The 25,659-nt window shown below is 33.4% G+C and overlaps 2 protein-coding genes across 5 annotated transcripts; one reads left to right on the top strand and one right to left on the bottom strand.

The window, feature by feature from the left end:
• Nucleotides 1-210: 210 nt before the first annotated feature.
• Nucleotides 211-9,658, top strand: LOC105629849 (uncharacterized). 3 transcript variants are annotated; one of them, XM_012211497.4, is made up of 6 exons: nt 213-1,035; nt 1,980-2,488; nt 3,419-3,594; nt 3,749-3,815; nt 3,912-3,985; nt 9,444-9,658. In XM_012211497.4, the coding sequence occupies exons 1-5, from the start codon at nt 294-296 to the stop codon at nt 3,948-3,950; spliced, it is 1,533 nt and encodes a 510-aa protein (XP_012066887.1). In that variant the 5' UTR covers nt 213-293; the 3' UTR covers nt 3,951-3,985; nt 9,444-9,658. The 3 variants fall into 3 exon arrangements, 2 of the variants coding, with proteins under 2 accessions (XP_012066887.1, XP_012066886.1); XM_012211496.4 differs by lacking the exon at nt 9,444-9,658 and having other exon boundaries at nt 3,912-4,336; XR_002283898.3 differs by lacking the exons at nt 3,912-3,985; nt 9,444-9,658 and having other exon boundaries at nt 211-1,035; nt 3,450-3,594.
• LOC105629850 (uncharacterized) lies at nt 5,363-25,613 on the bottom strand. 2 transcript variants are annotated; one of them, XM_089722525.1, is made up of 19 exons: nt 25,466-25,611; nt 24,855-25,028; nt 24,277-24,458; nt 23,078-23,183; nt 22,824-22,900; nt 15,090-15,177; nt 14,558-14,747; nt 12,315-12,441; nt 10,722-10,802; nt 10,469-10,570; nt 10,191-10,286; nt 9,971-10,045; nt 8,474-8,593; nt 7,852-7,980; nt 7,390-7,467; nt 6,257-6,343; nt 5,988-6,074; nt 5,827-5,891; nt 5,363-5,739 (listed from the first exon to the last, which is right to left on the bottom strand). In XM_089722525.1, exons 1-18 carry the CDS (start codon nt 25,518-25,520, stop codon nt 5,841-5,843), a joined length of 1,905 nt encoding a protein of 634 aa, XP_089578651.1. In that variant the 5' UTR covers nt 25,521-25,611; the 3' UTR covers nt 5,363-5,739; nt 5,827-5,840. The 2 variants fall into 2 exon arrangements, with proteins under 2 accessions (XP_089578651.1, XP_089578652.1); XM_089722526.1 differs by lacking the exons at nt 9,971-10,045; nt 10,191-10,286 and having other exon boundaries at nt 25,466-25,613.
• Nucleotides 25,614-25,659: the final 46 nt, after the last annotated feature.

Genomic DNA, 25,659 nt, shown 5'->3' with positions numbered 1-25,659 from the left:
GAAATGAATTAAAAAATTATAGCAAGTATAGAACACTATTTTGCTCAATTATTAATTACCTTGAATTTATTTGTAATTGACACATTATTGTTTCTTGAATTTTCTTCAAAATTTCTCACTGTATTATTTGTTTTGTATTATTTTCTTAAATAATTTCTCAATCCAAGCCTGTAATTTTTTTTATTTAAAAAAAAAGGCTTCGCCTGTTGCCTTAAGTACGACCGCGTCTTCCTTAATCGCAGAGTCTCTTTTGTTTCCTTCAAAAAAGTTTCCACCCATCCAAACAGATTAAGATGAAAGAAATGGACCCAGATATCACCCTCTGGATTCTTGAGTTCCTCGCTCGACAACCAGTCTCAAAACTCCTCCTCAACAAGCTCATTACCAACACCCATGTCCCCATGTCATCAGCAATCAACAATCCACGCTTCAAGAAAACTCTTACACTCCGTTCAATCCAAGACGAGATTGCCAACGGCACCTCCGAAACAATTCTCGAATCACTCGAAATAATCGAAGAATTGGATAAAATTCTGAAAATCAAAACCCTAGACTCCATGAAAAAGGCCTACTGTGCAGTGGCATTGGACTGTACTATGAATCACTTGTTGAATGGTGGCGGAAGCCCGCAGAAGCGCGACGGAGGAGAGTTTTTCGAGGCTGTGAAGAAGATTTGGAGGGAGAGAATTGAGAAATTGGAGACTTTGAAGAAGAGTGAGTTAGTTACTGATGAGTTGAGGGAGGTAAAGGAAGAGATGGAAGCGGCTTTGCACGATTCTAATGCGTATAAGAGGTTGTTCGAGAGAGATACGAGACATGAGGCGGTGAGGCTTTTAAAGGAGTTTTTGAGAGAGGCAATGGATTTAATGGGACCTTCTTTCCTTGAAGCGGTTGCCAGAGCTGATATGGAAATGGTAGAGAAGGAAAAGGATAGTGATATTAATGGTAGATTTGGAGTGAAAGCTGGCAATGAAGTAAATGTGGGTGTAGAATCAGGCATTCCAGATAAGCCTGAAAGGACAGATAGAGATAAAGGTACTTTTTTTTTTTTTTGTGCATTTTTCCATTTTGAGTTTGATATTTAATTTGCAGAATGTGAGAACAAATACCTGAATGTTAATGCTTATAATTACGTGTTATAATTCATCCGATTTGCAGAATACCATGTATTAGAATCCCTGAATGTTAATCTTCTTTCTTCTTGCATGTTTATCTAGAGGAAAAATCATGGGTTCTGACAGTAGTTCTGGAAACGAGTTTATAAATTTTTTAAGACCTAATTGACTTGGGGAAGAATGAGAACTTTTTAGGTCTTTATCTCATGAACCTGAGTCTAGGTGTTTAGTTGTGACAACTTTCTTTTGGGTACATATTGTTAATTTCTTGTTGTCAAGTTTTGCCTGCTGACATGTTTTTGCCTTTCTTTTCTGCTACCCTCCAGTAATGATTGGGCTGGCTGGCTTCTTTGAACTAATTTACTAAGCTCATGGCTACATGTTTTGTTGTCTTCAGTATATCAATCTGCCGAGGTTTAGATAGCCACTAGCGTTGAATGCTTTGGTAGTATTTATTTGATTTTTATAGTTGTTATCTCTCCCATGCAGTGATAGCTCACTTGGTCACTTCATGTGCCTTTTTAAAATATTAAGTAAATATAATTAATTTCTATTTGAGACCACCAAAATTTTATAATACAAAAGGTGATTAATATTATAGTTATCTGCTGCCAATTCTTGGCAGTGATGAGGATTGCTTGGTGGTATTGAGTCATCTTAGTTGACCGACTGGGGTATCAGAATAATTTGTGGCATACTGAAATAGTTAACAGTTACGCTACTGTTCGACATGACACATGCAAAAAGGTTTAAAGAGTGGCTGGGATGTAGTCCCTTTTACTTTTAATTGGTATAATATATTTACCTTTTCACACTGTGAGTTACAACTTTTTCATGCTAAAATATTTGTGTTGTTTTACGTAGAACATCAGAAGAATGATCTGCATGATGCTTGCAACTGTCCTGAAGGATCAAGTCGGATTATGGATTCTAAAGAAGCAGACATGACCATTCCTTCGAGTAAATACAATCCTATCCCTACTCCTGAAATTAATAAAGTGAAAGAAGCACTTAAATCCAGCTCCATGGAGTTAAAAACATTGGTAGAGGACCCTCTTCCTGATGCTTTACATCACTCTGAGGCTCTAATGGCTGAAATGGGAAAAAAACCCTTGAATGACAATATTTCAGTTGAAAAGCAGAATGCAGAGGATGTAAATGTGCCTAATCCATCCACTAATGCGGTAGTCTCTGGAATGGCAAGGGAAACCTTGAATCCTGTTCCTTTAGTAGGACCTAATGCATCAGTTGCTCAAACTATTGAATCCATTCAAACTATGAAGAATAATTATGGAAATCTAATTCCCAGCCATCAGAGTCTTGTTCCAAAACACAGCTTAATGGAGCGGAATAACACTGCTTGCACATATGAGGTATGAGATTGCCTTTTATTTTGTGATCTCCAATTTACATGATACAATGGAGTTGATTTTGTGTTATAATTATAATACGTGTATATGTCATTTCTGAATGTGGCCATTTGATTTCCAAATTTATTAGCATGCTAAAAATTCTTTATTTCTTCTAGTTTACGGTTTAAACTTAAGTTGTCATTTTATCTTTCAAAAACCATTTATTGATTGGATGAGCGTATGAAAAGCACATAAATTTAGTTGCATGTGAAAAACTTTTGCAGATAGCGGGTAGCTTATAAAGTTGAAAGAGCTAAGTTCAATCATGTTGAGGGCTCTGTTTTTTCATGGAAAGTATTTTCATGAAAAGGATTTCGTGCATTTACAAATGTTTGGTGCATATAGAAAATTGGTTTACAGAAAATATTGTCCTTTTCAAAGGGAAAAAGACATAGTTTTTGAAGTAGGAAGTCATTTTCTGAAATTCCATGAACCGACAAAATGACAATGAACCAACTCGAGAACCACATAGGTACTCTGCCTTTCTTTTGTTCCTTTTTATTCTTTCTTGGGAAAAGGGATGGCAAGAAAGAAAGAATAAAAAAGCGCTATATTTTTCCTCCAGATTTTAGTTCTTGAAAATTTTTTTGTACTTTTTTTTTTGTTCGAAATTTGTGAGGAATTTTCTAATAGTTTAATCATTCAATTTGAAAGCGAGTAAAATTTGGTTAATAGCTCTTTGCTGTTTCATTGACCTTGTTCAAATTTATAATCATTATGACAAATGAAATGCAATATTATGCTTGTGATTATTTTAGATTTCAAACCTATTTTAGAGTAGTTTTCTTGTCGAATTGCTCCCACTTAAATTTATATTTGTCAAACTTTTTGGCCATCTCATTTTCATGTGTATAAATGTATTTCTTTTTTTTTTATTATTATTTTGAATAGTGGAATGATTCAATTGATGGCTCACCTGAAGAGAGAGCCAATCTTCACTTAGATAGCCCTAGGAGAAAGATCGAGTCTCCGTTGAGGAAATATGAAGTCCCAAAGTTTGTTAGGAGGAGAAAAATTAAGAGGTGGAGTGTGGAAGAAGAAGATGCATTGAGGGAGGGCGTGCAGAGGTATGTGTTTTAACAAATTTATCTGATTTCAAATTTGAAATGTAGAATTAACAATGTTTTACTTTGCTAAGTATGAAACTTAAATTGTATTACATGATTGTATAATTTTCTTCGATTTTTTTTTAAAATTTTTTTTTTTCGCTTTTAATGAAAGATTTGGTGCTGGGAGCTGGAAGGCCATTTTAAACTCTAGGAGCGACATATTTGATGACAGGACTGAGGTAAATATGCTCGATATTCATGCGTGTTGCGGTTTCTTGTTCTTGCTATTAGCATTGAGCCACTAATATGTTTTCCTTTTAAAACTTATAATTCAGGTTGATTTGAAGGACAAGTGGAGAAACATGACGAAATAGCAACTCTTGAGAAAGATTTTTGTTTTCAGATCAAGGTATGTAACCCTATGTAATGAGATGAGAGCACTAATTACAGTTTGCAATCTTTTGTCTTTTTGCTTAAGGTATATATGATAAATCCTACATAACCTCGTTTTGTGGTGAAGTCAAGGTGTATATACGTTATTACTTCTCGAAATTGTTTATTGGGGTGCTTGGATGCAGCCTATGTGCTTTCTAAATGCTAGCTTTAGGACTCTTGGCAGGGAGCACTTTTGGTTTACATATATGTAATTGTTGTCTAATTGTTTCCCCATGACTGAAGACTGAAGTGTTCATATGTGCCTTGACTTGTTAACTGACTGATGTACCGTGTAAATTTTAGTAAAGGGGGAAATTACTGCTTACTCTTGAGGTTTGACCTGATGTTGTAGTCAATTATTTTATTTTATTTTTAATTCATTAGGAGGTTCAATGGCCTTAATTAGTTATTACTGTTTCAAAAATACATTATTTAGTCCTTAAAAATTTAAATAAGTGAATTGTTAATTCTCCATCTAAATTAAAGTGATTTTAACCCTTAATTGCAGGGGAGAGAAAAAAAAAAAAAAAAAAAAAAGGAAAATTTATATGAACTAAACAGCACATTCTCTCAAATATATTATTCAAACTCCCTTGAAATTTTTATGAAGAAAAAGAAACCAATAGATATGATTATGGTTATTTTGATAAGTGTATTTTCGATTTTAAAGGGTGTTCATTTGATGGAACATACAAAAGCACTCTTTGATTCTTTGCCGGAATGCATATACCGTGTAGATCAGGGGTGACAAACGCAACCAAACTGAAATTTAAAAATATAAACCGTGTAGATCAAGGGTGACAAACGCAACCAAACTGAAATTTAAAAGTATAAACCGAATTTTTTGACAATAGATCGAGCTGAAATTGGCTTTTGAACCAAACAGGTCAGTTCGGTCGATTTTGTTTTTTATTTTTTTTATTTTTTTTTATTGCCATTTCGGTTCGGTTTTAAGTCCAACCCATAGATATCTACAAAATCAGCTTGACCGAACAATGAATTCATTTAAATTGAATAAACTAAATCTCTCTTGAATAACTAACCAAACCAATTAAAACTGATAGATATCTACAAAATTGGCTTGATCAAACAATGAATTCATTTAAATTGAATAAACTGAATCTTTCTTTTATAACTAACCAAACCAAAATGAGTCGGTTCAGTCAGTAGGTTTTGTAGGTTTGCACACTCTAGTGTAGATCACATAATCTTACGAGACATTGAAAGCATCCAATGCATAAGAAATACTTGTCCACACTAAATATATATCTATTTATTATTCATCCAACTAATAGTTATTTGTCATTAAAAAAAAAAAAAAAAACTCATCCTTCAGTACCAGTTTGTCAAATTTTTAAAGTAACACTAATACACTTTATTTGTGTCAATTGTTTAGATTATGATGATGCATAGAGCTGATGTGATGTAGTTTAGTCTTTTGATGGTGTAGTACATTCTTTCACATTAATGTGTAACCCATTACTCTGTAAATCCGATTTCTACTGCACCAGGTGCATTCATATCAAATGCTATTTTGCTTTAAAAGAAAATTACCAGCTGTTTGATAACTAGCATAAAACCTCAAAGTAAGTTGGTGTCCAGGAATCAGTACAATCAATATTCTCATGTTCTTTTTATTTCTTTCTTCAATTTCATTTTTCCTCCTTCACATGGTTGCTTTCTGTGTAGATCGACTGCAGCAATCTTTGACAAACCTCTTCAGACTCGCTGCAAAAGAAAATATAGTTGAATTTTCCACTTAAACTGTAAATTTACCTGTTACAAAACCAATAAGCAACAATTGTAGGAGTTTACCTCACAACAAATGGTCATAGTTTTGCGGTTTGTTCGCTGAAGGTTGGATCAATACATACAACCACCTGTAAAATCTCCATCATAAGACTTTGGTCCTTTCAGAAGAGAATAAATAAATGTGCATAAGATGAACATGCAATATGGAGAGGATGGCTGCATACCTTGCCAACGCTTTTACCAGAGTGAAGATACTCGACAGCATCTGCAACAGCTCGGACACCATTAAATCTTTTTGGGTCGACAGAAACCTGTTATAATTGAATTAGAAGTTAACAGATCAGTTCACATCCGGATTACTCTAGATGTCTGCATGAAATAAATCACCGGTAGTCCAATCTCAATAAATATGCAAAGAAATATTATGCAACCTCTCGAAAGGACTGAACATTTGAAGGAAAAAGAGTGGCCTAAAACAGGATGAAAGAATAACCTTAAGCTTTCCTGTAGAGAAAAGATTAAATAGTCTGTCCAGATGCTGTTGCCATAAGTGACCATATTGGACTAAGAAAAATCCAGCCTGCAACCATTGGCATTGTTAAAATAACTACATCAACCGGTAGATAAAAGGCAAATACCATTTGCTTAATCCAGTAGATAAACGCATAGCTCCAATCGGTCAGCCAGACATGCACGCCAAGCACACACAATTACCCATATGAAGTATATTACTTAGAAGACTCTAATACTGGGGAAGAAGCAAATGATGATGTTAGAAAGACGATTTGGGTACAAGTTAATTACATCGTTTTTTAAGGTTAGTTATGGAAGTGGGAAAATGATTGGAATTCTTTGTGATTTTTACAGGTTATTGGCTCTTGTTGCCATTGCCGTTAGACAAATATAATACTCGGAATTTCCTGATATAGTTATTGTCAATAATTCAGTTGGACATCGTCAACTGATCTTGGGAAGTGTGCCAGCCATGCCACACAGATGCACTATTTAAACATGTAGGCTGTTCTTGGAATGCATGCATTCTAGTCAAAATAGTTTCAGATGAGTTTGTCTAAGCAAATGTCTAAAATGCTGTATCACACCTGATTTCCAATGCTCAAAATAGGTAGTAAAGAGGAGTCTCATTTTATGTACTACAGGAAAATACAGCTTGGGAAGGTACAGAAGAAGCTGCAGCATATAAGACATTAAGCCTATCTACATAAACTACGGATATATTGCTGTAATAAAGGGATTAAACTAGCCACCTTCACATAAGATGAAACCCTCAAGAATATAGGAAACCTTACATATAAAGGGAGACTGCCCTGGAAAAATAGCCTACCATCATGACAAGGAGCCAAAAGGATCCAAGGCAAAAATTCCAAGCTTTGGTATTTGAAAGTAATAGTACGTTTAGCCTTTCCCATTCTGCAGGAAGCTCAAACCATATTTTTCCTTCCCCTCAGAAAAGAAAAAAAGGGAGAAGAGAGAGGGAAAGGAGGAGGTGGTTGGACGCAAGTATACCCGCAGCACAAAAGGTCAATGAGGCATAAGGAAAAGCATGAGCATCAAAATAATATGAAAGTCAACATATAATGGGGACTCTACCTAGGAGAAGATACATACCACAGTTTGACTTTTTGCTAAAATCTTCTCACAGAGCCCAGTATAATTTGATGGCCTCCATCCATGCTCTCCTTGATACTGGAAAAGAATATCAAAAGTAATGTAAAACAATCCCAATGGTTTAAATCCACAGATACATAACTTTAAAAATTCATGGGATTAAACTTTTGCAATTTCTAAGATCTCTCGCCCTGAAGATGTTACTTTAGATTTTCTATTACCAAATTAGTGAAATGATACTCTGTACAATAATTTAAGGTGAATCATATAATCGACCATATCTTCATTATTCAATTATGAATAGGAATATGCATCATCAAGTTAGCCCTTTAGTTTGCTTAGTTGTCTAACATGAACGGATGTTAAAATGGTATTTGCAAGTTTAACAAAAATCGACAATTAAAAAAAAATAAAAGAAACAGTCAAAACACCAACAATCTAGGAAGCTTGCCGAGAAAAAACCTGGGAAATCATTCCAATTACAATAAGTCGCCCGTGGACTGCTAAAGCATTCAGACACAGGTCAAACATGTCACCTCCAACAGACTCATATATGATGTCAACACCTTTAGGAAACTCCTCCTTTAGAACCTGTAATTGAAAATCGTAAGTAGTGGTGGATCTATGATATAAAAAGGGGGTTATAACCCCTTTTTTTTTGTGTTTTTAAATTCCCTTAAACAGACATGCATTTTTATTAATTAACTCCTCTTAAAATTCAAATTAAACTTTCTTTGTTATATTCTATTGTATATTGAACCTGGAAATTTTTTTTAAGATACGCCATTGGTCGTATGAATTCTCAAAATTACATAAAGTTCACATTAATTATCAGTAGCCACTATCTTCTCTTCCAAGCTTTTACTTTTATTTTTCTTAAAGATGGGACTTGTTATAAGTCCCTTACCAAAATAACAAGTTTTATTGCAAGTCACTGGATATTTGCATAATGTAAATAAGTTATTGGTTCATTTTGAGCCAGTAATTCTCACGACCTTAACCTCCACCAGCCACTCCTTCTGCACAATATGACATTAAAGGAGAACAAAATTAAAAATGACGAGCATGAAGTAAAGGTGCATACAGTTTTTATATTTTCAGCTTTATAGTCTATGACTCGATCAACTCCCAGTTCTTTCAACAGCATTGCCTTTTCCTTACCTCCACAGGTTGCAACTACTTTATTTCCTGCCAACTTTGCAAGCTGCATATTTAACAGTTCAAAGTATGTATTTGTATCCAATGTAAAAATGAAGGGAAAAAAACGAAGAATGAAAGAACAGAAACAATTGTTTATGCTAAAGACATGGAAAATTAGATAGCAAAAATAAGTTAGGATGGAAAAATCAAACAGCCTCTCTGCCGGACAAAAGAAATCCATGTTGTTAAAAGAAAATGCACAATGAGCTTGTGAAAGTTGGGATTGCAGTCTGATCTACAAATAAAACACACTAAAAAGCTAAAAGTCCCACACATTCTGAAGTGTGCGAGGTCAAAAGGAATTCTCCTGGTTATCATAATCAATTAAACTTAGGATTGGAGTTATTATAGTTCCCAGGCAGACGACTATCATTAATTCCATCTTTTTCTTTGTTCATGTTTTTTTGAAAAATAAAGATCTCATTGCGATTAGTGGTATTGTCAGGAGATCATAACTAGAAGGATTCAGTTTGCAATGCCAATTAAGTACTGAGCAAAAACAACATTTGATTTGATTATGAGACAGCAGAGCATAAAAGGCCATATTCAGTGAATTTTACAAATGTAATTTCAACTGGGTTTTGTAGGTTTTTTGTGTAAACTGAGAGAAAAAAATATAAAAGTGCCAAAGTAAAGTGTGGAGATATATGTATCCCACGAAGTCACTAAAGTTGGAATTTGAAACTTGTTTGTCAATGTTGATACGTGAAATTCTGGTAAATTTTACAATCAATCATAATTTTCCTTTATTAAATAGTCATGCAGATAAACATATTTGATTATTTTTCAGCTTTAGACTGGGCAATATGTATCATCAATTCCAGATATAATAACAAACTTTGTTGCTTTTCCAGACAATTCAAATCCTTTGTCAATCAACCAAAGAAGTTAAAACACAACGTCTGCAAGGTAAAGCCTCAGCTTGCATTGGATAAAGCAACAATATATATTTTAAACAACATATTACTTGTAACATCCGGTTCGACAGGAAAACTAAAGTTCTTTTGTGTTTGAATGATGTATTATACTTGAACTTATTATATGAAAACATGGAATCCTTACAACTCTAGCATCGGTTTTGAAAAGAAATACTGTTGTGTTTTATTTTTATTTACTCTCGTCTTGCTTCACAGGATGACTAGATGATGTCCATTTTAAGGTTGATTATAAATCACATTTGTTTGAGACTATACTAACTGTAATAAGATACCTATAAGAACTAGAGAAGTGTGTGACGTAATAATGGACGAATGGTCCACAAACCAGATAATGCAATCACAGCCTGGAATGGTAATAAGCACGCATGACTGCAGCAATGAAGAACATCCAAAACACATACTAAGACACAATTTGTTTATCAAAAGGATTAGTAAAAGTTAACCTGGACAGCAAATTGCCCAGTCCCTCCTGCAGCAGCAGTGACAAGAACTACTTTTCTAGTTTCCATCTGTCCAGCCTAAAAGTTCCATAAGAAAAAAAATATTGCTAAACAAAATGTAGAGCTTGAATGAAGGGTTTAAGTTAGATAATAAATGGTGTCAAGAAAAAAAAAAGATGAGGGAAGTTAAAATTCCACATTTAATACAAGCAAAAAGCTCAACCTTTTCTAGAGCAATTGAAGCTGTTAATCCTGAAGTAAGCATGGCAACAACTTCAGGATCTGGTCTTGGCACAGGAAGGATGTGTTTTGCTGGAACCTAAGTTGCATACACGGTGCATCATCATGATCACAAAACTCAGTGATAATAGCATACATTTAAAATAAAGTAGAAACTTTTTTTGAAAGGTTACAATAAGTAGAAATTGAAACTCTAAAAAGTAGACATAGATGAAGCAATTCTTTCCAGTCATTAAAACGAATGTTTTCAAGGAAGTATACCACTGTGAATTCAGCATAACTTCCAAAAGTCATAATTGCAGCTGGAGTACCAATTTTCAAGTCACGAACAGATTCTCCCAGTGCTGCAATTATTCCCACTGCCTGGAGGGGAGAATTTAAAAAAAAAAAAAAAAAAAAATTAGAGGATACTAAACTTCTAAAGTAGCATTGGTTTCATCATGATTGTCAAACCCATGACCAAACAGAGAAATGAAGACATTATCAAATTACATCATCACATTCTTTTATGCACCTCGAAACCAGCATCAAATGGAAGTCGGGAACTAATGTCATTTTTGTTACCAGTGAAATATCGTCCAGAGCTGAAGTTTACCTGCATCCAAATTTAAAGCAAGTTATTGTAGAAATACACAGAGACACATTAATGTGTGTAAAGACTAAGAGATTAAGAAATCACATATGCGAGTGACATAACTCGTGCCAAAAGAGGGACAAAACCTTGGTATGGTGACACTTGATAACTGTGGAAATGAAGGAAAAAGGCTGTAAATGAGACTCCTTTCCTCACAACCTTTAATAAATTTTTCTATAAATATCCTCTATTCTCTGTCAGTAACAGTTTTCTCTAACTTGAACCCCCAGTGGAGTGAACAGAAATTCCAAATAATTGAACATGGCTGGGCAATTTGGGAGATAGAATCTAACTTTACAGGAGTTTTCATTTATAACAACCAAGTCTTATAACAATCGTAAGAAATCCAAATGTAGTCTGGGTTGTTAGTGGCACACTTGTACTATATTAGAAATTTGAAAAGGGCGCTGCAGGGTGTCATAGGCTGTGAATGTGATGCCCAGCAGCCCTAAGGGGTTGAAAAAATTCAATGTTTTAAAACTCAATATTAAATATATTTTCATACAAGATATAATGAGTGTAAAATATAGACTGAAAATCATAAAAAAAATTAACTTTATCTTTTTATCAATATAGCAATTATTTTGTTCAGAGAAAAACTGAACTTGTGCTGTCTAGACAATATTTTGAATACCTAGCAAACTATCTAACGTACATTAGCATCATTGAGGCCTATTCAGCAACAACTTTTGAAGATCGTATTTAGTGTTTTGATTACTCTTTTTTTTATACTATTCAGTGGCATTGTGTTTATTCTAGTGTTTATCGGTTAAGGGAGTAGATTATGAAACATTACTCTTTTAATGCTTTGCTAACAACTAGTAAAACAACTGACAGCTACTAAAATAACTAATAACTACTAAAATGACTAATATTGTCGAACATGGACTTAATTAAAAAATAAAAACTTATAAAAAAATACATTTTGGATGGGACAGCTCACCCCGTCAGACTATAAGCCCTAGCATTTTCCATTTAAGAAACTGCCGAAGGCGTTGGAAGTTCAAATGCTGCTGACAGTGTTGGAAGTTCAGATAGGATTAGGTACCTATTCTTAATTCCTACCTAAGTTTTAAGTACGCTTCTCTCTCCCACGATATGGTGAAGTGCAGAGGACGGCAAATAATGTTTGCCATAAGCATCTCATACATTTCATTCGCACACACAAAAGCATAGTTTCTCAATTGACTAATAACACATACAACATTATTAATACAGATGCATGCTCCTCGATTAACAAATCACGCATATCTCAGTTAACAAATTATGCATATCAAAGTTAACTCTCACACATGAAAGCACAGCTCACATATACTTATATACAAATCTGACATACACATGCAGAGAGTAGTCTATTCTTCTTTAAAAGAGGAATCCAGATTCTAGACTTTGTAAAAGATAGACAAATAGAATAAGATTTACTGATGTAGAGGGAAAAAATAATTCAAAGGAATGAAGTTAACATGAACTTACATCACTAGCATTTACACCAGCATAAATTATTTTCACTAGAACTTGATGTGGTCCGATGGGTAATTGCAGTGGTGTGCATACAACACGGGTAGCTTTGCGGAAATTGTGGTCCAAGGTATGGACAACTCTGAAGAGAAAAGTAAAATGCATTAATATGCAACTGTTAGAAACTGTTAAGTGTAAGACTAGTATTTTGAGGTGCTCATGAATCATGATAATGTGAATTTAATTTCAACTTTTACACGCATGCTTCCTATGAGAAAGAATAGACAACTAGACAAAATATATCACATTCATCAATATTACAAGAACATCATATCTTAAAGCAACAGGATTTGGATGTATGGTTCAGTTCAAACCACCAACGACATTAAACTGAATTAGACAGTTTGATTCCATTCAGCACTAAAAGGTTCAAGTTTTAAAAATGTGAAATTATGGATTCCAAAATATCACAATGACTTGATCAGAAAACATGAAGGTATGATGCATAGAAGTGAATCTTGAGCACTGATTGAAATAGGTTTACAAATAGGCATGGCAGGGATGATAATGCCACAATGCAAGAAAGGATCAGTCAGAAATTAGTTCATTCTCATAGGGTTGGCTCAGAAATTTAGTTCATTTACAGACAGGTGGAAATGACATCCGTTGAGGTAAGTTACAAGAAGGATTATTGAGATGATTAGGACATATCTAAAGCTGATATGTGGATGAAAAAAATATAGATAGCCATCGATGACATGGACTAAAGCAGGCAACAAATATGTAGTTTCTCTAGATATTTGTCCAACTTTTACCCAAAACTGAATAAAGAAACATAGGTAATTGAATGGAAATTAAGGCTAAACTACACGTAATGGCTCAATCACAATATGTGGTGCTCACATAAAAAGTAAAATGATAAGATGAGAATCAACAAACAAAAATTGATTTAAGGAAACAAATTGATGATAAGAATGTTAAAAAACTGGTTTGGAAACTAACCCAAACTGTAATGTTTTCGTTTGGTTTGGTCTAGTTTAGCTAATATTCAAAAGAATTTTTGCTTAGTTTGAAATTTACAGTAAGTTGCAGTCTGAATCCAACACTAACTCAAGGCACTCAAACTGGCAATGCATACAGCTAAACAGGATTAACTTTAGGTGCTTGTTAGTTGTCACCTAACATGGCGTGTAGTGCTCCAGAATGACCAAGTTGCTAAGCATTTTACAAGGAGTAAGCAATTAAATACTTTTATATCAATTATTACATTAATTATGCATCTGCAACAGCTACTTTTGACACTCTTCCACATAATCTTTTGCTTTTATTGCTCTTTGTTTCTTTCTTGTTGAAGTATGAAATAAGAATTCACTTGGGTTTTCCCACAAAGCCCTTTCTATCCCTTCCTCTAGTTCTCCTTTTGCTACATGAAATAAGAATTCACTTAGGCAACCAAACCTTGCTAGGAGGTTTTAGGAATTTTAAGTAGTTTCCTAATGTGTTTGTTCTTGGTCTTTAAGAAAGATGTTCTATTTAGGATGTTTTTCCATAGTTGCTATTCTATATTTTTTATATTAGTAGGAAACGAAAGACATTATTTTGCTTATTTAGTAGGATTCTATTTTCCTCCTTCGCACAAGGGTTTAGCATATAAATATGGCTACAAAAAGCTAATGTAATTCAGCTTTAGAATAATCTCGAGTACCAATAAAATTTGAGACTTCGTTTCTCTCTATGTATTTCTTTCTTCCTTTTGGTAGATTCCAAGGGTGCAGTAGCATCCTTGAAGCAGCCTAACAAGGTTTTGCTTCAGTATGTTAGGTCTATTACTGTAGATCATCCATAATGGTATTGCAAACTCATCACAATCAGATTCTACTGGTTTTACTCATTCATTCTACACCTTCTAAAAGTTTGTGAGTCTGACATTTCTATTAGTTTATTCTCTTTGCTCTTTCCTTATACAATCATTTGTTACACTAATTCTTTTAGTAAATGAAGATACAGGAGGTGGCAAATAATTGTCACATTAGAGTGGAAAACCAAAATAGAGATTGTTAGACAAAGAAGTTACTAGGAAAAAGAAGACATTGATTACAATAAAATAAATATTCTTTGCAATGCAATGGGTATGGGCCATATGGCTATTTTAGTAAAGGGAAATACTGATTTTCAGCAATGTAATTTGATTTTGGATTTATGTTTGATAGAAAAAAAAAAAAATTGCATAAAAATTGTTTGAAAAGAGATTTTCTCACATTTTCTCAAAACTCTGAGGAAGTTGTAGTTTCACTGGACCTTGAAACAACAACCTTTTCTTGGAAGGTGAAGAACCAACTAAGTATTTTTTTTCTTCTTCAGGAGTGGGCCAATACTCCATGCCCCTACGATTTGTAATCCAAAGACAAGAGGAAGCTTTGCTCTCATCACTGATAAGCTCAAAAGCACCTAAAAATATGCAGACATCGGAATTTAAACTTTTGTTTTGAAGGGTTCAAGCAAATAGTAAAATGTTTGAGGAATAACAATCCAGTAAAAGTGTATACTATTTTCAGTCTAGCCCTTAGGACTGACTAGCGAACAGGCGAAATTCCTGCTCTCCACCTCGGGTCCATGCAAATGTCCTCTCCACATGGACCGGGCAAATCTCCAATACGCATGGGGTTATAATCCATGAGCATTGGAGGGCTTAATCCCAAGCAAGAGTTAATTAACTGCAGTTTATCCAGAGTGGTTTCCATTAGGCTAACCCTTTGGGGTTTTGCTAGAAAGGTTGGCCATAAAGTATACCTTTGATCACCATTTGCATAGGAACAAAGCCCCCCATCCTATCAACAAGTTTAGCATTCACTTTTGCTCCCATCTCAGTTTCAACAAACTGCATCCAAATATTGAAATAAATAAAATAGCAAATGCAAGCCCCATAAGATAGGTGGAATTGGAATATTTTGAGTCAAAATGGAATCAGAAAACCAGAAAAAGAAGATACATTCAAAAAGAATAAAATTAATTTAAGAGAAATTGCCAATTCCAATGGATATCAGTTTTTACATTGTCTGTTTTTGCAGTCAAATGCAGCCTTTCAATGTAGAGAAATGCACATATCTTAAACAAAACAAAGGCATGTCCATTAGTTTGTTATGAGACAAGGTTGTTTGTAGGCTTATGCTTCTGGAGCTTAAAAGTTATCCAACTTGACTGGAGGGTATTATTATTATGGAGTGACAATATTTGGTTAGTTTTATTTAGTGTTATGATAAGAATCAGTTTCTTTATTAGTGAGTGGTCTGGTCAAGTTATTTTGTTGAAATGGGTAGTATTTAGTGAGTAGTTATTGTAGTGGATACTGGGTAATAGGTAGTTTTAGCTTTGCATTTAGTTGTTCAAAAGGCTGTTGAATGAGGAGAAATGTGAGCACAATTTTAAACAAAGGTTTGAGTTCCTAAAATTCAGAGATTGTAGAGTTCTCTCCTAATTAGCTCTAAGAGATTGTATCCCCTGACAAGTCCTAGAGATTATAGGCTTCTCTCTTAAGGAGCTCTAATTCTATTCTTTAAATCCAAGTAAATATACTCTTAATTATATCCAAATTTGGGACTGTAGCAAATATTTTTTTCTAGCTTTGTTTTGTTTCATGTTACTACTTGTTATTTGAGCTGTAGGAGGATTTCTTGTTATCCAGAGCATACGCTCATTGCTTTCACTACCAATAATATTTTCTTATCTAAAAAATAAATAAAGGAAACTAGCTTATGTCATATGATTTTCTGAAACATTGCCGTAAATATAACATAAAATATCGGACTCTATATACACAAAACTTTGAGTTATCATATGATTGGTCTAAACTCTAAATTCACTCATGAGAATATTTGGGAATTATATTATATACTAAAAGAGGATGGGGTTGCGCTTTTCATCACAGTCCCAACCCCTATAGTAGTATTTTATATATTATGTTTATCACTAAAATTTTGAATGATGAGCATTGCTTGATGGTTTGGACCATATTTTACTGGGAACCGCAGGTTCAGGACTTGGCAATATATCCATTTTAAACTTAAAAATAATCATATTATATATTGTATGTTATAATCCTTAAGATTAAAGAGAATGCTATTTCTACCTTTTTATTTAATTTGAAGGTTTAAAATACTTGATATTTAATTAAAGTTCAAATGTAATATAATAATTACCAATAGATTATTAATAATTATTTTCAAAAAAATATTAATAATTACAGGTATAGGATTATTTAGAATTTAAAACTTTTTTTTCACAATTTAACTTTTTAAGGTTAGAAATTTGTAGCGCACTATAACACACTGAATCATAAAAATTATAAAAAATTTTCTAAATTAATAGTATATCATATTATATTATATATTATAATCCTAATACTAAGAGAATGTTATTTCTACCTTATTACTTAATTTGAAAATTGAAAAAAAGACTATCAATTGAAACTAAAATAAAATGTAATTAATATAATTACTAATAACGTATTGATAATTACAGGTTTAGAATTATTAAAATTATAAAAAAATAATTCACTATTCTAACTTTTCAAGTTCTAAATAAATTATGGAGCGTTATAGTACAATAAATCATGAAACTTATAAAACGAGAATGTTAATACTAAGGGTCTACTCGACAATATTAATTGTTTTAATAGCTGTTAGTTGTTATAGTAGCTATTAGCTGTTCCACTAGCAGTTAGCTTTTGCTATTAGCTTCTAGTTAATAGTCTTTTATATAGTGATTTAAATTATAAATGTTTGAAAAAGATAACTTTTTCAATTGGTTGTTTAACTTAAAATGATAAAAAAATGACATTAGTTGTTTAATTAGGTGAATTCAGGATTAAAAAAAAATGGGTATACTTGTAAAAAAATTTAATTAATCTCAGTGAAACACTATGTTATAGTGTTTTAATGTTTCATAAAAAGCTCTCTCAACCTCTAAGAGCTATTATAAGCTATCTTTTAGTGTTTTAACATTTCATAAAAAGCTACCTCAACTTCTAAAAGCTATTATAAAAGTTATGTTATCTAACACTACAATTAACTGAGAGTTTTGACTTGGTCAAAACACTAAAAGCTAGCTCAAAAGTTGTTACGAACAAGGCCTAAGTTATTACTTAATTTGAAAATTTGAAAATTTGAAAAATAGACTTTCAATTAAAATTAAAATGTTTACTAATAAGTTAGAGGTTAGTGTTATCAGAATCTTACGATTCACAATTCGAATCTTATGGGTGAATCGAAATTGCTCTTATGATTCATGTGATTCGAATCTTACATTTCGAGTCAAATCTCATATCAACAAAACAAGTGAAAAAATTCAATGTGGAGAAGGAAGACAAAGAAATATAGTTATATTAGAAGCTGAAGATAATGTAGGGTTTGAATTTGGAAATGATAATGAATAAATATGGATTTGGATAGGAAATTCTAATGGCTTTATAGTTTTACTTATTTTTTATTTTAAAATTTAATTTTATAGTTTGATATTTTGAACTTGACAACTACACAAGTCATAGATCTCTTTCATTTTCTGTTTAGTAAATGATTTGAAATTGAAATTTGTATAACTACATTATTTGCAATCAAATTTTTAGTATCTTTTTATAAAATTAATGGAAATATATATATATATATATATATATATTTCAAATTAATTTTGAGAAATTATACAGTATCTTACTATTCGTTTCTTGATTCTAAAAATAGTTTTGATTCTCGATTTGACAACTATTAACAAAAAAATAACTAATAGTTATTTTCTAAATATACTAATTTTAAAATAAATAAAAAAATAATATTTTTCTTAATAAATAATTAAATAAAAATTATCTTATATGATATATAATATAACAGTAGGAAATCATGAAAAAGAAATATGGTGGTATCATTTTTTAATAGGTTAAGTAAAGCTGACTACTGCAATATACTTGATTACTTTTTTTTTATTCACTGATTGTCGTATATAGCTTTCAATTGTGTGTGACAAACACCTTGAATAAAGAGGTTTTTAAGGAGAAGGTGAGGAATTGACGCGGGGGAAAGATGTAGGGCTGTCAATTTTCAACAAGCAAGCTAGAATAGGGTTGATTGTAGGTGGAACAGTAATCAGTAATTAGGTTTATAACCTTTGAATTAAAATTATGAGGAAAATATGATGATTTACAATACTACTAATGCTGTCTATTTATAGTGATAAATCCTAACTAGACTAGGAATCCTAATTAAAGAAAGAATTAAAACTCTACTCCTATTCAATGAAAAAATAGTAAATCCTAATCAAATAAGGAAACGGAAAACTAATGCAAATATGAAATAAAACAGTAAATTAAATAAAATCCTAGTTGTGCTAGGAATCCAATTAGGACTAGGATTGCTCCTACATTATTCTCCCCAGGTTTGAAAAAGACTCGGCTTCGACGAGTAAACCTTAAAAATCCTTCAGGAATGCATAACTTATTCATCTTGCAATTGGTATGGCAAACTTTCAGCTTCTGAGGAATGCAGCAAATCAGCCTTTATCTTGCCAAAACATGAATCTGAATCATACTGGTTTTTCAGTTCTTCAAAACCAGTAATTTGAGTGCTCAAAATTGACAAAATTAGGGATCTTCTGCTCAATGCATCAGCCACAATATTAGATTGACCGGATTTATACTTTAGTAAGAAATTAAATTTATAAAGGAAAGAACTCCACTTAGCATGTCGATTGTTGAGTTTATTCTGAGATTTTAGATACCTCAAGGCCTGATGATCAGAAAAAACCACAAACTCACGATAAGCTAAGTAATGCTGCCAATGTCGAATAGCTCGTACCAAGGCATAGAACTCTAGATCATAAGTTGAGTAACGCTTCTTAGCTTCAGACAACTTACTAAAAAACTCAAGAGGTCTGCCCTCTTGGCTAAGAAAAGCTTCAATCCCTTCATGTGAAGCATCACATTCGACAATAAATAATTTATCAAAATCTGGAACTGCAAGAACAGGTGCTCTAGTCATCAAAAACTTGATTCTTTCAAATGCCTTTTGTGCAGAATTTGTCCACTCAAACTTTTCTTCTTTCATAGATTCAATTATAGGACTCATAATTGAACTGAAATTTTGGATAAATCTCCTATAGAAAGAGGCCAAACCATGAAAGCTTCTAACTTCTTTGATGGATTCCGGTGCTGGCCATTTGGTAATTGCACGAACCTTTTCTGGATCTGGTTTTAATCCTTCAGCAGACACAATGTATCCCAGGAATACCACTTCTGGTTGCAGGAAACCGCATTTTTTCAAGTTTATGTGCAGCTGCTCTTGACGAAATACTTCTAACACTTATCGCAAGTGTTTTAAATGATCTTCCTCGGTGCGGCATTCAAATAACCCATCCGGTGTCTTAAAAGCTGTTTCTCATTCATCACCATGCCTCATTCTAATTTGGTGATATCCACTTTTCAAGTCAATTTTGGAAAACACTTTAGAACCCGCTAGTTGATCAAACATATCCTCTAATCTTGGTATTGGAAAGCGACATTTGATTGTAATCTTATTTATAGCACGACTATTCACACACATTCTCCAAGAACCGACTTTCTTTGGAGTTAATAAGGCTGGGCAGGCACATAGACTTTTACTTTCACTCACCAGACCTTTTTCCAATAATTTCGTAACTTGTCTTTCTATTTCAGCCTGCTGTAAAGAAGGCATTCGGTATGCAGGCAGATTTGGTAAAGCTGCTCCTGGTACCAAATCAATAGCATGTTGGATGCTTCTTAACGGTGGTAAGCTTTTCGGTACATCTTCACTAATCAACTCCTTGAATTCCTGCAATAATCATTGAATTTCAAAGGAATATTCAACTGATTTTTCAACCTGGTCAGCTCCTATCAGTTTGCTCACTAAGGCATACGAGACTTTCACCTCATTATGCGCAGCTGCAAATTCTTTAACACTTACAAGCCTATTTAATTTACTAGTTGCAGCTCCTTTATTTGCTATTTGCCTTATTTCTTCCTTGAGAGGATGCGAAGTGTACTTCTTGTTGTCCTTGTAGAACGAATAAGTATTAGGCCTTGTCTTGTGGTCCATATCATGATCATACAACCAAGGTCGTCCCAGTAGAATATGCCCAACATCCATTGGTACTACATCACATAGAGCTTCATCTGCCAAATCATCTCCCTTTGTGAATTGCACTAAGCATTGAGATGTTACTGGTATCTGATGCCCTTTCTTCAACCAACCTACTTTGTATGGATGAGGATGTTTTTCTGTAGGCAGCTTTAATTTATCCATAGCCTCCTTTGATATTATATTTTCCATACTTCCTCCATCAACGACTAAATTACACACTTTGCCTTCACAAATAACACGTGTACGGAAAATGCTACGACTCCTCCAATCTTCTTTTCCTTCTTTGTTCATGGCTGTCATGATTGTTCAAACAACTAAAGACTCACCTTGAGCTAGGTGAACATCAATTTATTCTACTTCCTCATCATATTCATCAAAAATAGGGGCTTAGTCTTCATCATACTCGGCTAAATTCACCCTCCTTTGTGGACAAATGAATGAAGTATGTCCCTTTTCTCCACAAGTAAAACAACGAACTTGAGAATTGTTGCCTCTCCTTGTAGACGAACCAGAATTGTTTTGTCCACCATAAGGTACTATACCTTTCCCTCTATCGTTCCCATCAACACGGGTTGTCTCTTCATTGTATTTATTAGTAGCGGCAGCCTCTTTCCCGCTTCGTTGAGTTGTTTGAATCTCTCTTGCAGCTTCAAAATTGTTTTGCCAATTGCTTCTATTTATGGGCCTTCTAGCACCGTAACGAGAAACTCGCTTTTTAGCTGCTAAGGCATATTGGCAAGCATCTTTAAGATTGTGTAATCGGACTATGCCCATTTCATCGCTAAGGGACTGATTCAAACCAGCAAGGTAGCGAGAGTTAATTTGTTCATTACTTTCAGATATTCCAACTCGAATGGACAAATTATTAAATTCTGCAATGTACTCTTCAACAGACATGCTATTTTGTTTCAAGCAGTGGAACCTTTCATATAGTTCCATTGCGTAATCAGCTGGTAAAAATTGCTTCCTTAGCTTAGTTTTCATGTGCTCCCACATGCTGATTTTAAGCTTTCCTTGTCGTGCGTGCTGCTCCTCAAATCTCTTCCACCATTGAAGTGCAGTTCTCTTCAATTTAAGCTTTACAAAAAGCACTTTTCGGGTTTCAACCATTGGTTTCCATTCAAAATAATTTTCTAAACTAGTTTCTCAATCTAAATAGTCTTCGGCATGCGATTTCCCATGAAAATCAGCAACTTCAATTTTAATTCCTCCACTATTTAAATCAAGAGCATGAAGTAAACGCTCTTCCAATCTGCCTCGTGCTGCTGGGTTTGCAGGTCCAGCTTCATGAAAGGGGTTTACGTCCTCGACTCCCTCTTCACTCTCAAGAGCTTCTTGAAAATCAAGGTTTTGGTGGTTGCCTTCTGGAGTCTCCATTCGGGCATCCACGGGTTCCTGACGCTGCGAGGCTTGTACAACCCGGGTCAAATCCTCAATCATTCGCCGTGTCTCAGCTATTTCATCTTGTTGGGGCTGATTGCCACTGCCTCTGCCTCTTCCAACCATGGTTTAATTCAGACAAAAAAAGAATCTTAGGATCTGTTTTTGGGCTCTGATACCAATTGACGCAGGGGAAAGGTGTAGGGCTGTCAATTTTCAACAAGTAAGCTAGAATAAGGTTGATTGTAAGTGGAACAGTAATCAGTAATTAGGTTTATAACCTTTGAATTAAAATTATGAGGAAAATAAGATGATTTACAATACTACTAGTGCTGTCTATTTATAGTGATAAATCCTAACTAGACTAGGAATCCTAATTAAAGAAAGAATTAAAACTCTACTCCTATTCAATGATAAAATAGTAAATCCTAATCAAATAAGGAAACGGAAAACTAATGCAAATCTAAAATAAAACAGTAAATTAAATAAAATCCTAGTTGTGCTAGGAATCCAATTAGGACTAGGATTACTCCTGCATCAGGAACACTAAATTCTAGGATAATTGCTTCAAGTATAATTGTTATTCTTAATTTGTTTTATATTTAAATATAGGTAATTATTTATAAAGTATTAATTTTATTACCAAATAATTATGGCAATAGGTTTTAATTAAAAGATAGATATGGGAGTTTATAAACCGCCCAAATCACCCAAACTAATTTGAATCTATCCAAACCCATGGTTTTGAAGAGTTGATAGTTTATTTTATTCCCTTGGTTTATTTATTTATACATATTTTATAACTGTATAATTCTTAACTGCAACAACAAGCAGGTAAGACTTGTAGTCTTATTGACTAAGTTTCATCAGATGATAAAAATAGGAAGCGAATGGAATTAAAGAAAAAAGAAGAAACTTTGAATAAATCAGAGAAGAGAAGAAATATATATATTAAAGGAAAAATAATGGTAGAACTCTAGAAATTTTCATTTTATGATCTTACCTCAGGACAAAGCACATTAACACGAATACCTTGACGTTTGTATGGAACAAGTGATCTAGTAAACATAACAACGCCACCTGAAGTAAAAATAAGAAAAAAAGTGGAAGTATCTAAGTACTTAAAAAAGTTGTCACTGATGCATGTTCAGAGTTTCTGTGCATGAATTATACTGTCCCAAATTAGGAAAATTGTGAACAACCATGACAAACACTGCAGAGAAATCAAAGAGCAAGAAGTGACAGAAAATATCACACCTTTGGAGGCAGAATAGGTGGGGTCATGATACATTGGATAAAGACCAGAAGCAGACCCCAGATTTATAATTACTCCAGGCTTTTGTGCAGCTTTCATAGCTTTTATCTGCTCGGGAATTGTAAGTAATTATGCATCCACCAAAGCTGGTCTTAATAGAGACAAGATGATAATAATAAGAACAATAATTCATCAGCAGGATTCTCCATTCTCACCTCCAGCTTTTAATCCCTTCTCACCTGTTTTTTCCTCTCTCTCCCTCTCTTTTTTTTTATTTTTTTTATTTTTTTTTTATTTTTTTTATCTTAATGCATTTGAATAGCGATGCATTCATTACACGCAGTAAATGAATAGTGATGCACTTGATGTCCAGAAAATTTTCAAGATGGAACTCAAGTGAGGATCTAGATAGGAAGGAGCTTAATTGCTAAATTAGTAGCAAGCACTAAGCAGTAGCCATCTCAAGTAACATTCTAGTAAGATATCAAGAATTCACTTATATTTACAAATCTGCAACCTGAAGGCCAAAGGTAAGAAAAAAAAAAGTTAAAGCTTCAAAAGTTTTGAGACAACTTTATGAATTTATAAAGCCCAGCTTCTTAATCCTTTGTCTGGAAAGGAGGATTTTTTTTGGAAGAAAGAAAATATGTGAGGAAAATATCAAGGGAAAGAATTTTCCGTTGTTTAGAAAGGGTGAGGAAAATATAAATGGAAGGAAAATATGCACTATTTTACTACTGGGTCCACAAAATTATAATCTCTCAAAATTGGAGAAAAATGATAAATGAATTGAGAAAATTGTATTTTTTAATGTTGGAATATGTGGATAATCCCACATCGGATAAATACAACTAACTAAAAAGGGCATATAATGTGAAGGGTGAACCTACCAAAATGGCTTAGGCCATTTTGTGTTAAAAGTAAGCCCAACTCATTATAAGCCTAATATTAAATATATAATTGAATTTGATTTGATTAATTGCTCCTAGGGCTCAGATTCTCAACATTTAATGTAAAATAGATAGTATTATTTTCTTTCTTTCATTATTTTCTTTCTTCTATTATTTCCTTTCCTCCAATATCTGCCTAAGGGTTTATACAATTAATTTGCAATATTAGCCTTCCCAAGACACTGATTAATGATATTAAGTCAGCTTGAGTAAAAGAATTTCAAGAAAAGAAGTTCAAATTTTAAGCATACCGCAAGGCGAGTGCAATCAATTACTGCAACCAGGTTCGCGTTAACAGTGCGCCTCCATGAATGAGTGCCATCAGTTTGGTCTTCATAGAATGATATAGAAGTACTGATACCAGCACAGTTGATACAGATATCCAATCCTCCATATGTTGCTATATGCTTCTCAAAAGCAGTAGCCAAATTTCCTGTTTTAGCATAATTTAGTTTCAATAAAGAGGCACCATCTCATGTTCATCATTTTTATTGTCTAGTTGAGAGGAGAAATCAACCGCCACAAATCAAGGAAATGAGAAAAAAAAAATAGTTGAGAGAAGGGGAGAAAGCAATCAATGAAATCAACTTGCTGAATTGTATCTTTGGTTAAGTTGTATAATTTATTATTTGTACAGTTATTTATACGGAAATTGCATTATTATTTATTTAACAAAATGATCACACAAGATTTCTCCAGATTAAAAAGAGCAGTCTTGCAAGTCATCAATCCTAAAAAGCCAAACACAACTTTCATAATGAAAACTGAAAAGGGAAAATATTTAATGAGAAAATTTTTATTTTCAGAAATAATCATTGGTAAAACTTACCTGTATTTGTCACATCGCATCTGACAAACTGTGCAGATGGAAATTCCAACTTGGGATGGAATTTGGCATTCTCTTTCTCAATGAGGGATGCAACTTCCTTTCCCTTTTCTTCAGAGAAATCAACTACTGTTACAAAAACTCCCTTCTCTCCAAGAGCTAAACTAAGCGCTTTCCCTACAGGTGAACCATCAACAGAAACATAAAAAGATTGCTACATCAAACTAGGATTTACAAAATTCCATGCATCATAAATCACACACCAAGGTTCCAAACAAAGCAAATTGGAGTCTTTTGAAATTGAAATCAAATAGTTAAATTACAATCAATACATTCAAAGTGATTTTGATCTAAAGTCAAAGAACTAAAAACTTCCATACTTTTTCTTCAACAAAGACCTCGCAGTCACTGATCGATCACTCAAAATCATCAACGACAAGCCAAAACTGATAGCCGGGATCTCAAATAACGAGAAGCAATCTAAATTTATTTCTCATCCATCAATAACAAGCCACTATTGAAAGCTAAGATGATAAATAAACCAGTAATATGCCAAAATCGATAGCAGAGATTACAAATAACAGAAACAAAGCTAAATAATGCAAACCTATTACCGATTCCAGAAGCGCCACCGGTGACCAAAGCTGATAAACCGGGCTTGATCTCCATTTCTCTCTTCTTCGAGTATAAAAATAGTGTTTTCACTTTTCAGCCTACAGTAATAATAATTATAAGGAGTTAAAGGACAGATATAAACCCCTGCAAATAGTGTCGTTGTATTTGAATGAAAACCGTAATTTGTCGTTTT

The sequence above is a fragment of the Jatropha curcas genome, chromosome 6 (genome assembly GCF_041381405.1).
Source record: "Jatropha curcas cultivar XTBG-Jc1 chromosome 6, XTBG_Jcur_1.0, whole genome shotgun sequence".
Taxonomy (NCBI): domain Eukaryota; kingdom Viridiplantae; phylum Streptophyta; class Magnoliopsida; order Malpighiales; family Euphorbiaceae; genus Jatropha; species Jatropha curcas.
The sequence above is the reverse complement of the archived record's forward strand: the minus strand, read 5'-3'. Positions and strand labels throughout refer to the sequence as shown.

What these genes read in the sequence shown, in the direction of transcription:
- LOC105629850 (XM_089722525.1), bottom strand. Translation starts at nt 25,520, where the DNA reads ATGGAGATCAAGCCCGGTTTATCAGCTTTGGTCACCGGTGGCGCTTCT. An exon ending in CTGGTGTAAATGCTAGTGAT is followed by an intron (nt 10,803 to 12,314) that starts GTAAGTTCATGT and finishes ATTTGGATGCAG; the next exon opens with GTAAACTTCAGCTCTGGACG. An exon ending in CTGGGCAATTTGCTGTCCAG is followed by an intron (nt 8,594 to 9,970) that starts GTTAACTTTTAC and finishes TTAAATATGCAG; the next exon opens with CTTGCAAAGTTGGCAGGAAA.
- LOC105629849 (XM_012211497.4), top strand. Translation starts at nt 294, where the DNA reads ATGAAAGAAATGGACCCAGATATCACCCTCTGGATTCTTGAGTTCCTC. An exon ending in AAGGACAGATAGAGATAAAG is followed by an intron (nt 1,036 to 1,979) that starts GTACTTTTTTTT and finishes TGTTTTACGTAG; the next exon opens with AACATCAGAAGAATGATCTG. An exon ending in TTGAGGGAGGGCGTGCAGAG is followed by an intron (nt 3,595 to 3,748) that starts GTATGTGTTTTA and finishes TTTTAATGAAAG; the next exon opens with ATTTGGTGCTGGGAGCTGGA.